The sequence below is a fragment of the Strigops habroptila genome, chromosome 2 (assembly GCF_004027225.2).
Source record: "Strigops habroptila isolate Jane chromosome 2, bStrHab1.2.pri, whole genome shotgun sequence".
NCBI lineage: Eukaryota > Metazoa > Chordata > Aves > Psittaciformes > Psittacidae > Strigops > Strigops habroptila.
This window is the reverse complement of record NC_044278.2, coordinates 28,539,472-28,553,304: the sequence shown is the minus strand read 5'-3', so window position 1 is coordinate 28,553,304 and position 13,833 is coordinate 28,539,472. Positions and strand designations below refer to the sequence as shown.

The 13,833-nt window shown below is 42.6% G+C and overlaps 1 protein-coding gene across 3 annotated transcripts; it reads left to right on the top strand.

Annotated features, from left to right (window-relative positions):
* The first annotated feature begins 1,424 nt into the window (after positions 1 to 1,424).
* C2H21orf62 (chromosome 2 C21orf62 homolog) lies at positions 1,425 to 13,508 on the top strand. Of its 3 annotated transcripts, XM_030477644.1 has the most exons (3): positions 1,425 to 1,840; positions 4,070 to 4,206; positions 10,596 to 13,508. In XM_030477644.1, exon 3 carries the CDS (start codon positions 10,663 to 10,665, stop codon positions 11,335 to 11,337), a length of 675 nt encoding a protein of 224 aa, XP_030333504.1. In that variant the 5' UTR covers positions 1,425 to 1,840; positions 4,070 to 4,206; positions 10,596 to 10,662; the 3' UTR covers positions 11,338 to 13,508. The 3 variants fall into 3 exon arrangements, with proteins under 3 accessions (XP_030333504.1, XP_030333502.1, XP_030333503.1); XM_030477642.1 differs by lacking the exon at positions 4,070 to 4,206; XM_030477643.1 differs by lacking the exon at positions 4,070 to 4,206 and having other exon boundaries at positions 1,425 to 1,844.
* The last annotated feature ends 325 nt before the right edge of the window (positions 13,509 to 13,833 follow it).

The following is a 13,833-nucleotide window of genomic DNA, read 5'->3' as shown; positions in this document are numbered from 1 at the left end:
ACACAGGTGTCGAACCCAGGTTCACTCAGTTTCCATAGCTGGACTACTGAGCTGGCTGCCAGCCAGAGCCTTTCTTAGATTACTTGACAACACCCAACGGACAAAAAGGAAGACTGAAATTATCAGAAATAAAGGTACTTCATGTTAGGAAAACATAAAGCTAAGGATGATTTAGAGCAAGGAGGGAATGAAGGTCTTCCCCTATTAGATGCATCCAAGAAAGCTTAAAGTGGAGTTTATACTGAAATACAACAGACTTTCTGCTTAGTGCATACAGAGAGAAATTCACTGCTACCTTATGCGTTGTATAAGGCAAAGTATCTCTTACTGTGTAACATTAACAATAGAGAAGTATTCTAGCAAGCAGATCCTATGTTCTTCTTATATTTGCCTGATGCACAGCCCACGCATTTACTACAAAACAGGGTTCACCAGAGCATCTCTCTTTCAGGAGTTGAATGGGCATCTTGGGAATTCAGGCTTCTGAATGAACTTCTGATGGGCAGAGAGAGAAATACTGCTCCTTCAGTTCTGAATAAGAGCAAGAAGGGGCTGAAATCTCTCACACACCATCTCTGCCAGGAAAAAGAACAAGTGCAGTAACAAATTCCAAATTCACAAACCAGACAACTGGTACAATTGGTTGGATGTTTTCCTTTACATTTGCATAAGCAATAAGCCTCATAAATGAGTATATAGGGCTTGAATCACAGCAGCGTTTTAGTGTCTAACTTCCATTGGTTTCAGTGACCATAAAATGTCCAAATCTGAATTGGACCTAAATGACACTCTAGCTCCTGGCTTTGGCCAAATGCCCTTACTAAGGTGACAGCATCAGTAGTTCCCAGAAGGATCTTAGCATCTTGGCATACACATGACATGTAAAGGCCAGGTGCTGTTTTTGATAAAGCAGCAAGTATCTTTCCATTTGAATCACAACAATTCTTATTTTTCTAGGATGCTCCTACTGCATTTCCTCATGAAACTGCTTATGACTGGCCTGTCCTTACAAACAACCCCCCTGGTTATTCAGGCTTGTTAGTACCAGGCTAGCTGTAGATATTCTAGCATTCAGTAGGTACTCTCCTATAGTAACAGCATTGTAAAACATGCCACACAGATATTATTTTCCATGTTGGATCATAGAGAAGCATCCAGAGAGTTTGAGTTGTGGTTGAGAGCCACACTGTGCCTCTGCTAAGTTGTGACTGAAAATTTCCAGTTACTCCTTGAGTTACGCGAGCAGGCTTTCCAACTGGACCTGGGGTTTTGCTGTTTAAACCTACACACAAAGTCCCTGGAAAGGAGGCAGGGCAGAATATGTCCCAAGGGGACGGTCACGGGGCTCCCCAAGGGGAGGGCCAGCACGGTGCTGGGAGGAGAGCACAGCACGCTGGAGGTCCCCTCTCCCTCCCTGTGCACCAGGCTGGCCACCTCCCTGTTAACACCAGCTCCCTCTGCTTGGATACATCCCAGCTCCCCTCCTAGAGCAAGCAGGGAGGCTGTCAGTCACCTGTAAGCATTCCCATGCGAGCCCTTTGTGTAGGAGAGCACACCCGACGGCAAGGGAGCAGAGGTAACAGACAGGTAGGGATCCTGCTGCGATGGCATTTATGATAGGGATAGACCTTGGACTGCTCTCCCGGTAGTCAGGGGAACGGCGTGGGTTGCCAGCCGGCGAAAACATAAAAGAGCAGCAGCGAGTGGGAGAAACGGCACTGCCGCCTGCCCCGCAGGCTGACCCTGCTCCCAGCCACAGCCGAGCATCCCTGCCTCCGCAAGCTCGGCCAAGCGGGAAGCCGGGCGGTGACAAACCCATCCACCGGCAGCCGGAGAAAGAGTAAGTAAGTCGCTATCTTTGTTTCAGCTCTAAAATGAGGGGGTAAATGACAGAGGAACGTTTAATAACTTGTATTATTGGGAATGAGGCCATTTCTCTTCCAGTGCAACTTCCTTGCCAGTAACTCTGTCCTAGCAGGTTTTGGGTTTGGTTTTTTCAGATTTGTTGTTTTGTAATCACGGTTATAACAGATTCTGCAAAGTTTGTATTTCATATGTTGCAACTGTTTATACGCTGTATCTGTGTGCCTTAGGTAATAATTAATCACTCTATGAATAATAACCATGAAGAACAGTGGAATGATTTTGCTCGATTTTGCTAATGCTTCTTCAGGCACATCTTTAAAGGTGACAGGAGTGTTGGTGGGAATTATTCCAACTGACAGGAGTTCAGTCATTTTATTCAGTTAAAACTGGAGAAGAGCACTGGAATAGGAGGACTGGGGAAAGAAAAGCTAGGACCTGTGCTTAATTATGACATTTAATTTACCTGTGGTTTAGACCTGTATTTTATTCTGCCATTTAGTTTATAAATAAAGCCAGTGATACAGTAAGGACAAAACAAAGGAAATACACCATCTCTATATAGCTCTGGAGTTGCAATGGCAATGACAACATCCACTACCCAAGTGAGTGAACGTGAGATGAAATACCCAGCACCAGGAAGCCCTATTCCAGACTTTCAGTCTGCAGCTGCTTAGTGACCATTAACATTTCATGACAGCTTTCTATCACGCAGCTTACTCCCCTCACATCTTTATTTCTTAATTTAGGATTTGCACAATAGAAAATAAAGTGTTAAGGTACGCTTTTTATGCCATTCTTATTCATGAGGTAAGCATTACTGGTTTGGGCTTGGCAAATCTTTAATTTAGTGTAATGCTTAACTTGAACTTTTGTCCAGGTCAGATTAGAAAGAGAAATAGTAACAAAAAGTTGCAGTCAAGCTTTCTTTCCTAAAGTTCACTCAGTGTCAATACCCTTGCTCTGGAGACTAGTTGGTTTGCCATGAAAAAATTAGAATTTTAAAAAATTGATTTAAAATTAATCTTAGTACCTCGGTGTTCAAGTGCTCAGCTTGAGCCACCAAGGATAACTCCAGTTTTCAGGCAGTGCTGACCACCCATTCTTGGGATACCTGATTTCCCAGGTGGTGTCCCTTTCTGAGGACAGACGCATAAACAGGGATTTGACTGTGCATACCTTACCATTACAAGCCTTACTTGCATGAAAATGTGATGTCCTAGTGCGTTCATGAGCACACAAATTCATGCTTTATGCATGTGTGTACACTTTTTTTTTCTTTAATAGTCAGACTCTAAATCACAGGAAGCACAATCCCCATTGTAGCTTACATACACTCAGTGCATCCAGAGTCCGCACCAGTACCGAAGGAAATTGTATTTGCTAAGGCTTCTGTTTTACAAAAATAAATAAAAGTAGCCTAATGGAAGGCAAAAGGCTAGATCACTCAAGAAGCAGACAAGAAATTTATGGAAAAGTACTAATCTATCATTTAGAGTGTACTCTGGGGTTTCTCTTTAACACAAAGCCAGGGCATGATTTTGTACTCCTGACACCTTTTTGGTACAGGACACTCTCATAAGCATCATGACAAGAGTTCAAGCCACTAGTGCTCCCATTATTTGAAAGCTGCAGAAGGCACTGCAGCAAAATATCAGTCAACAGACTGGAATAGCTGCCTAGTTAGATAGCAGCAGGAAAAACCCGTTTTTTCCATAGCGCCTTCCCTCTGAGATTCTTAAAGCACTTCATAACCACTGAATAGAAAAGTGGGTCTTGTAGTCATAGGTTGTACCAGCAGGCAGAATGGAGACACACTGCCATAATGGCACTGCTACAAATAAAATTCTGATATTCTATTTCATTAGATCAGATTTATACCACTGGTTTCAATCCAGTTGCACAGATGTAATGACAAATCCTGCCTATGGTGCTTGAGTGGGTAAGGCATGTTTGATCTGCTGCTGCTTTGTAAAGCTGAGCAGAAGAGTGCTCTCCTCTCAAATTGGTAAAGCTTCATACCACTTTCTTTTCACTTGTCACATAAATGCTTGTCCTGGTGCAATTCAAAGGTGAATACCCAGAACAGTGTGGGTCAGCCTTCCCGGACAGCACGTACTGTGCACATCTCCAAGATGGAATAGCTCCAGGTCTGTTACGGCAAAGCAAATCCTGCCACTCATTTTGGTCCCCTGCTCCTTATTAGGAAAAGTGCAGACTGCACATGTGAAGCAGGGCATGAAAATGAAGACGTTACGCATGCATTCTTTCTCCTCTTTCAAGATTTGGAGTAATCAGGCTGTGACCTGCCAAGGGTGAGCTTCATCCAGCATTAAAAGGGAGGTATCACCACTCCCAATTCTTTCGGAGGACAAGACTTGCCCTTTTCGTTGAGTTTTCTCCTACTAATCTGCCTCCCTGCAGTTACATGTCACAACCTTCCCCACTGTAATGTTTGCCTCTGGTATGGACAAAAGCTTTGCATGGGATGGACAGGCTTGACCATCCTGCAGAGATGTTTTTAGATGAACTCTCTGCCCGGGAGGCTGCGTTCACCTCAATATCAAAATACCCACACAGGAACATTTTTGAGGTTCTGTGTGTTCAAATACAACCCAAAAGAACTGCCTATTTTATCTTGCATTTTTATCACTTCTGGGAAGGAATTTGTTCTGCTACACTTAACAGCATCATTACTACAGCACTGGCTGCTCAGCATAATGACAGCAGCCCAGGCTTTTGCTGCACAAGCAAATGCAAATACTATCAAGCTATCGACAACAAGAAGGGATCACGCTGCAGCCTGGAAGTCTGCAGAACATCAGTTTTTATCACCAAGTTGTTTTTCTATATTTATCTGTGGAGTAACTAAATAAATATGGTAATTATTTAAACAGAGATTGAAAACAAAATACCTCTCTCTTTGCCATCAGCCCACTTAGAAAACTCCTAAAACTCCCACAGAGGAAAGAGGTCAAATCCAGCATTTTTTTTCCCTCAAGGCCTGAGCCTCCCCAGGGTTTCCTGGTCAGATAACTCTGCAGGGAAGACTCAGGCTGTGAAGGAACTGACTGCATTTTACATAACCCTTTACATTTTCCTGTAATCTTGTATTTTAACACCTGTTTAGTTCAGTAGGTGTTAAAAGCTGTCCTCATCCTTTCTCATATGCATACCTCTTTGCATACCAGAGAAATTATTTCAGTTTAGTGTTTCAAATGCTGAAGAAACTATACTTCAAAACCTCCAGTTATTTACAATGAGAACACAGCCCAGCCACTCAATGGTAGCCCTGTGCAGCCTTCAAAAACCCCTTTTTCAACAGACATTTTACAGGTTAGACCAGTATTAAATATCACCAAAAGAATATACAGATGAAGATAAGCCTGGGGCATGCTTTACTCCTTAGAGTAACAGGAGCTTGTCTGCTCTCCTCTTCCCCCCGCCTTCTTTTTGAGGTTCCAATGTGACAGGCGAGTAATGCATCAGCCCCAGTGGTATCAGCCCAGTTAAGCTGCTGTACCTACATCCTTGCTGCCACCTTCACTCTGAAATGCAGTGTATTTTTTTACACATCCCTCCCATACCTGCATGCAAACAGGAAAAGAAAGAGGCAGTCTTTGTAGTTCTTCTAAATGCTTTTGGCGTTGCCCAGCCTTTCATGCTATTTTGATCTAAATTGGGTGGTTTTGGTATTCATTCTGTGTACATTACTCAAGCTGCACAAGATTATATGGATTTAAGCTCCTCTTTGCTTAATACAGCACTTTCACATAGGCACATGTTAACACAAGTGATCAATGACGGGTTTTAATTAGGTTTTTTTCTGAATAGAGAATGGAAGAAAGCACCCTGTGAAGAAATTAATTGTATAGGCTTTGGACTTCTATTGAATAGGATTAACTTTCCTTGAGACAGTAGCATTCTCACACAACAGTCAAAGGCTTTTTATTGCTTTTTTGCAGTTTTCTTAATACACAGATCTGTAATTAGAAAAGAAAAAAAAACTAGTGGAATGATCAAAGCAAATTCAGAAACCTGAAATGACACTATTACTAAATAAGCATTGAAAATCTCCTTTAGCTATCAAAACCTGTGAAGAAAAAGGAGCAAGGCTGTAATCGTGTGCTAGAAAACTTTGGTGATAAAATGTAATAAAACAGGGGGTTGAGTGTTGGAAATAGGATACACATCTGAAAACATGCATGGCTGAAGCAATCAAACTGGAGCAATTTTCTGCTGGTACCTGTGTCTAGTGTGATTTCCACGTGAAAAGCCCCCCACTTGGGACAGAAATGAACAAATGATTTGCTAGATTTAGATCACCCAAAAATGTTTTTTCAGAAGCAGGTTATTTCTACCTGAAGCAAGCAAAATTTACCTAAAATCATCAGGATTTTTGTTTGCTGCTAAGCAGAGAATGCAGCTTCTCTTCTCCCCTCCCTACCACAGAGATCCCAGCTCCAAAGCGGTGGCTGCCTTACCCCTCCCCAGGCCAGCACTGCGGGCTGGATGGACTCCAAGGCAGCTGCTGGGGGTCTAGTTTTTCTCCAGTTTTCGCACAGAAGGAACAACTCATTACTGAACAACAAATATTGGACTGGATGTAAACCACACAAATCAGGAGCCAAAGCAGAAGCAGAATGGGTGGCTCTTCTAGAGAAATGTTGTTCCTCTCTTACTTCCTGTCAAGACATGCTTGTAAAGTTAGCAAAAACCTGCCCCAGAACCTCAGTTCACTTTTTCTGTATGTTCTGCCCTATGAAAGAGCTTCCTGTCTTGTTGAGAAAGGCTTCCTAGTCCTTCCTCCTCCTCCATTCTTCCATCCCATCTCTTGGCTGCACTTGCCTCTCCTCCACCCAGCTCCTTATCACCATCTTTCCCCCTTCTCTCTAGAGCTGCCTCCTTTGCCCACAGCTGCCTCCTTATTCCATCATCCAGGCTGCTGTTGTGGTTTCTTCCTCACCCACCTGCATCTGCTGAGTCTGTGCTCTGTATCTAGATACTCCTAGAAAAGCTCTACTACAGACTTACTGTGTTACTCTGTGTTACAGAGCTGGTAAGCTTTGGTGCTTAGAGCTGACCTTTCTTCCCTGTTCTCCAAGTATTCAGCTAAACAGAGCTGGTTATAACAAAAAGTCCTCCAATTTGGGGTGATGCAAGAGCTTCCCCTCAATGTGAACGAAGACTTTTCTAAAGGAATCTACAACGAAAACTGGATGGTAGCTTTGGACTTCTTGTTGATTAAGATCTTGAGGCCAATTAAGAACCTCTTCATCTTCAACATATCTCACTTCCACATCCCCATTTCCCAGAAAGCCCTCGCAGTGGTAGAGTTTCTATCATTACTCTTTTTGTAATTGCTGAATCTTTGCCTTGTGATACCCGAACTGAGGTATCTCTTCAATTCACAGAAACCAAAATCCACACTTCAAAACCTTTCTGAGGTGTTTTAATGCTGTGATTGGAATCTAACCACTGGGGAAACACTGTCAGTTGTTTGGAGGAAAACTGCATCAACTGTCTGTACTTCCCATGTAGTGACGGTATTTTACCACTGCTCAGTGAAGCTGGGTGGCTGCTTACCCAGGCATAAGAAAAAGCAGGCATAAGACAAGACTTCTGGGGCAATACTAGTTTTACTTGCCTCTTGTTCTTTTTTGACTTCTAATTCTAATTAACCCAAGGTGGTATTACTTCTGCTGGAGGTCATTTTGCAGCCTGGCAGATTCTTTTACTCGAAAGTTTAAACCAAACTTTCAGCAATAGCACAAGTGCATACTACGTTTAGACTACAGAGGCATTCTGTGTTTTAATCAAAATGTACCTACAAGTCAGTTCACTGCAACTAGTTAATGAACAAGTTCAATAATTTCTGGTATCATTCGAAAAGGTGCAACTCAGAACCATCAAGCTGGTGCGGTTAAGTTTTATCTATGCTTTAGCTCATTTCTTCCTTGCAGGCAGCAACCTCCACCCCCCAAAATTAAAGTCAACTTTTTTCCAAGCCTTAACCAGTGCAGACAGTGAAGTAATTTGATTAAGAGCCATATAATGCACATTTTTTCTGTAGATAATCAGCAACTTAAGTAAAGGTGCATTGCAGGTGACTTTGACACTTCACAGAGAGACAACCTACAACATATATTTCACTGCTTGTATATCACTCACCAAAGCCACCCAGAAACTAAATACTGAGAACTGAGTTGATAGGAATGTTTCTGCATTGCAGGGAGCAGAAGAGGATAGCAAGTATTTCTGGAGATAACATTTCCTGGAATGCCAAGATTTAGAATTTTGTTTGGATTTTATAGATGGAACCCTAATGCTATCAGCTAAGCTAAACTTGAAAAGGAATTTTCTTTGGCTGGCTGCAGGATAATAGAGAACTAAAGGTTCTCTACTCTTCAGGTACTGAAAGAAAGAAAAGGAATCAAGAGTTAAAACTAATGAGGATGCATCAAAGTATTTTATTCTAATGTTTTATGACTATTAAGTCTTCACATGTTGTGTGGAAAAAGCAGTATCATCCTTTTTGATGCAGGTGGGAGTTTGAAATGCAGAAGTGCTCGGTCTTCAATTAAAATTCCTTTTCCTTAGTTCAGACTCATATTGTTAACATTGTCTAGGAATTCTTCTTGCAAATGTTACCTCCACACCAGATAAATCCAAATAATTTCACTGAGTTGTGAAAGAGTGGTGATACTACAGATTTCTGATTTATCACAACTGTTACCCATGGTTAAGGACTGAGAAAATAAGCACAGTGTGGAGGTTTAGTAATAGGATTTTCATTGTGATGCATGATTAGATGCTTAGATACTGGAGGCAAAATTAATCTAGTAGTAATGATACCAGAACAGCTACAGCTTGGATGTGTCTGACCTTTGAAGTTAAACATTACCTAAGAGTTGGACTGGTATTTCTGGTATGTTCCACAACATGGATTAAATATTTAAGCATTAAAATGTCTGTATCCTTCATTTAAGAAAACAACAGGCCAAATTCAGGGAGTACATACAGAATTAAATTGTGTTTGAGACTGTTTACATTTACATTATATGGGTCTTGTATAAGAACAGCCATAATCTGCCAGACCAAACATCCATCTGTTGAGCAGCCACCTCCATGTGCAGCTGTAAGCACGTAGGAGAGATTTCAAACAGGACAAGAACAAGTGATACTTACTGCTCTAGCTTTATTTGCCTCCAACTCTTTCCAGCACAGGGCCTTCTGTATGCAGGTGTGGTGCCTGCATATATGATAATCGCAGTGGACTTCTCCTCACTGAGCTTATCCAGTCCTGCCTCAACTTGGTGAAAACTTTCTGCACCTCCAACATCTAGGGTAGTGTGACCCTACTGGTTTTATTTGCCTATCACAAGCTAAAGATCTCATTCCTGGAAAGGATCCGATGGCAATGTCTGGCCCAGGGTCCACCATTTCTTATGTGCAGATTTTTCTCCCATGTGCATGTAACTTTCCCTTTTCTTTCTTCTTCCATGGATGGCAAAGCTCTGGTCATTTACGAACCATCATCGTTTACACCAATTCACTGACAGGAGAATTCAAAGAAAAAAGGTGAACTAGAAGACTATATCCTCTCTAAGTTAGAAATGTGGGAAGTAGGACACAAACTATTCTATCAAGATGCAGTTTTGTGGGTTTTTTAAAATTTAATATTAGTCAAAAGACACTCTCACTTGAATTTTCAGCAGGAACTGAGCTTAAAACATTTTGATCTAAATCACATACGTGGTAAACTACCATGCATACAATAGTGCTAATGACAAAGAGAACTTTAGTGTGCTACTAAAGACACTTTCTTTAATTGTCTATTAAATTACCATGAAGTTTTTAGCAGAAGATTCCATTCTGTAATGATGGAAGACTAAATAACAGACAAAACCGATTTCTATTTTTATTATAAATACTATTATTGTCCTGTTTATCTGGCATGTTTCTCCAAAACTGCAGCTGTATTGCCATGTTTTCTGAGGTGCTGGAGATACGCATTCTGGACATGGGTCAACCTTTCACATGCTAAGGATCAAATTCTGCCCAGTGCATGCCCTTACTGCTGCCTTCATTAGGACATGCCACCTTTGGTCAAAATTTGACTCTAATGTCTCTTGGTGCTTCAAAGCAATTACAGTTAAATCAGACAAACTTTCCAACATCTTATATATAATCAATTTATATAATTTAACCACTCTTTCTTTCTTTGCCTTTGCCCAGTATATCCCACACCCAGTTTAAAGAGAAGGTTATCACAATCCTTACATAGCAATTCAGGTGTAAAACAAAACACTCATCTTTAGTCCCTCTCAGACTGCCTCACTTTGTGAATTGGAGAACAGGGTCATTTGTCGCCTCTCTCTGCTGTTGTGAAGCAGACAAAGAGAAAGCAGAAAGGAGAAATGAGCAAGAGGAGTCCTGCCCTTACATTCACACTGGGCAGGCTGAGGAGGTGCCTGGATAGAGAAGAGGGTGTCCAAGCTGCCCCATAAGCAGATGAAACTATTTAGAGCAAAAGAGGAGTGAAAGAAGAATCCTAAACAGGAGTCACAATTCATTTTTCTGAATCACTGTAGCTGTGCTTCCCCTCTAATGCAGGGCAACCCGCAAAGCTGCAATATGGTTCTGAACAGACAAGACAGTGAGAGTGAAAAGCAAAGTAATATTAACTATTGAGTGGTCTTCAGTATAATAAAGAAATTGTTTTTCTTCAGTAGGTAAAGCCAAGTGATATAATTCACTGAGTAAAAGGAGATACTTGGCAGCTTGGCACCAGTACTAATGAAGCCAATAGCCTTCTCTGCTCTCTCCTTTTGGCTGGCTCTCATTTTGGCTGGCTTCCTTGGCATGCACATCACTGGCAGTTTTGTGAGAAGTCAGAAGAACCATACGCTAATTTTCACCAAGGAAAACACAATTCGCAACTGCAGCTGCTCGGTGGATATCCGTGACTGCGACTACTGCCTGGCAAACTTGATGTGCAATTGCAAAACAGTGCTGCCTTCTACCATGGAAAAAACTACCTACAAAAGCCACCTGACCATTTGGTTCACAGACACCTTTGTGCTGGAGATGCTCCTCAACTTCACAAGAGTGTGGGATTTGAAGCTGTCCTTCTGTGGCACCACTCCTCTCCCAACAGAATACTTGGCTATTTGGGGACTTCAAAAGCTGCGGGTAAAAAAGGTCAAGGGACTGTTTCCAGAGCAGAGTGTAACCATCTACAGCAGCAGCAACAATGAAAAAGAAAACTCACTTGCAAAGCACAACAAAGACAGGCAAATGCTTGTACATATTTCTTTTCTGGATACCTCTCTTTTCAATGGATACTCTTTGCTGAAGTCATACAGTGTGGAAAATGTCTCTAGTATCATGGAGCACTTTCCCAGCCTGCTGTACTCTGATGTTTCCTCAACCTCAGATAACAAGAGCTATGTTGTAACATTCATTTACTGAGTTATTTAACATATTTAGGAGTCAGAGGCACATTAGGCTGCTAAGAGACTGATGTGCCTTCTTTAAGTCTGTCTGATTTGGCTAGGAGAAGCTGTTAGGGGATGGACAGTTCTGACTATGATAGCACTCTACAAGGAGGTGTTTAAAGTAAGACAGACTCATCAGTCGGATTCAGTAAATGCTTTCTTAAAGAACAAAGAAAATGTGAAATAACTGTTTTAGAAGGCACCGGTACAAATTCTTTTTATATATTGTAAGCTAAGAATTCATACCTACAAGGCATGTTTTGTTCTAAGGTTGTGCCTCAGACAGAAAAAGACATAACCATGTACCTCCACTTGTAAAAGAACCTGAGCCTCCCAGAGAGTCACTGGGGTTAGCTGGCAGCTCAGGAGGTCTCCAGTCCAATCCCGTGCCACAAGCAGGGCCACCTCTGGGATTAGGTAGCTCAGGGGTTTCTGCAGTCATGTCCCAAAAATCCCCAAGGATGGAGCCTGCACAATCTCATTGGGTAACCTGCCTGCCTATCCTCACGGGGAAACTTTTTTCCGTGTATTAACCCCAGCCTCCTCTTCTTCAGGCTGAGCAAGCCCAGATCCCTTACGCTATGCTCACTGTCACATGCACCAACGCCTGACCATCTTGGTGTCTCTCCACTGGGCTGTTTCGGTTGATCCATATCCTTCTTGCACTCAGAGGGGCAAAACTGCCTGCAGTGCTCTGTATGTTGTCTAGTAAGTGCCAGTACAAGAGGAATAATCCCTTCCTTCCACCTACTGGCTGTGCCCCTGTCGATACATTCCACTGCTGGCAGGTTCAAGGGGTGCAAGGTGGTTACAGGTTACTCAAACTGGGAGTGCAGAGTTGTCCTTGCCCTCTGGTACTTGGTCAGAGCTGGGAAGCCTCTGGTGTGGCTGGGTGATACAGCCTCTTATGAAAGCAGGGACGGGCTATGCAGGCAGCCTCCAACCTCAGCACCCAGCAAAGGCGTGTTTGGGGAATGACCAGGAAGCTGTGTTCATTGCCAAGCCATGACACACATCATGGGAAAGCACTGGGCAGAAGGCCACCCAACAAGTGAGACGCCATGCTCACAAAGGTGTTTTTCCCAGGGAAATACCTGTCCCTTGCACATGGGGTGTGCCGGCACCTGCAATTTCCCCAAATGCCAGGAACTTGACTTCATCTGCTGTGATAATGGCAGGCTCTGCCAATGTCCCCCCCTACAAGAAAGGAGAAAGATCCCATGCAATGACTCTTGCCTGACAAGGGAAGTGAGGCTTCTGGCAGACATGGAGCAAGCAATTTTCAGATGCATTGTGGGAGAAAGTTTGCGATCTCCTGAAAACATACATTGGGACTATTTATATAGCCCACAGTCTGCTCCTTGCCCATGTCCACAGCATTTGCATTCTGTGAGATACAACTAAGACCAGGATCCATCCATATAGTACAATAAAGGCTTTGGAATAGCAAGTCCTAACAGTCTTGCATTGCCATGAAATTGGGATGAAATATGTGTACTGAGGGGAGTGCCTATCAAGATTCTGAGGAACCAATGTGTTTGCTTCAACAACTTTAAAGAAAGACTTTTTCTGTGACTGTAAACAATGTCAAAGCACTTTTGCCGGGAAGCAAAACTTCATCTTCCAGAATACTTAAATACACACACACCTTCCATTACCGTGAGCTCTCCCACTCAACTCAACCATGTGGTTACTACGGAATTAACGGGGTCTATTTGCAATTGCAAATTAACAGATTTAAGCACTTGAGTGTTTGAAGGCTGGGATTGAACTCAGTTTAACCCAACCAGAGACCTATTATATCAGCTGTTGCAAAGGCCTTGTTTCCTTTGTCAGCACCTGGGCAACAAACCATAAGCCTTCTCCCCAGATCACAAATATTTCTAGTGATACCTCTCACAACTCTGCCACGGGTCACAGAACAGCCAGGAGCTGGAGCTGGGCTGACAGAGACTGGCGACAGGGGGCTGGTGGTGTTCTGAGGCGTTACATGCCTGGAATGTATTACAGACACAGGCAAATAATTCATATTGCCTCCCCAGGAATCCAACTGTCTGCAAGAACAGTAACCCTGCCTTCACAAACTGGCTAGTCACTAATCCTGCACAGAATGGTGTTGTAAATAAAAAACAGAGCTGGCACACACATTTATTGATTTCTGAATATTGCCAATGCTCTCTTTAACATCCGGGAAAATAAAACCGAAATGATCTTCAGTGAATTCACTAACTGAGGCTCTGCTGCCCTCTAGTAAAGAACGTGCTGAATAACACAGTATTTCCACATTGCCGTGACAGCAGAGCCTGGCTGCTGATACTGTTCAAAATTCACACCTGCAGCAGTAACTGAGAATGTGTGTATCCACCCCTTGTTGGGAAGAAACCACAGGATTAATAAATCCATACGCTTTCTAACACTGCAAACTACAGTTTCAGTTACTTTTGCCACTATAGCGTTGTGAATAAGACTC

What these genes read in the sequence shown, in the direction of transcription:
- C2H21orf62 (XM_030477642.1), top strand. Translation starts at nt 10,663, where the DNA reads ATGAAGCCAATAGCCTTCTCTGCTCTCTCCTTTTGGCTGGCTCTCATT.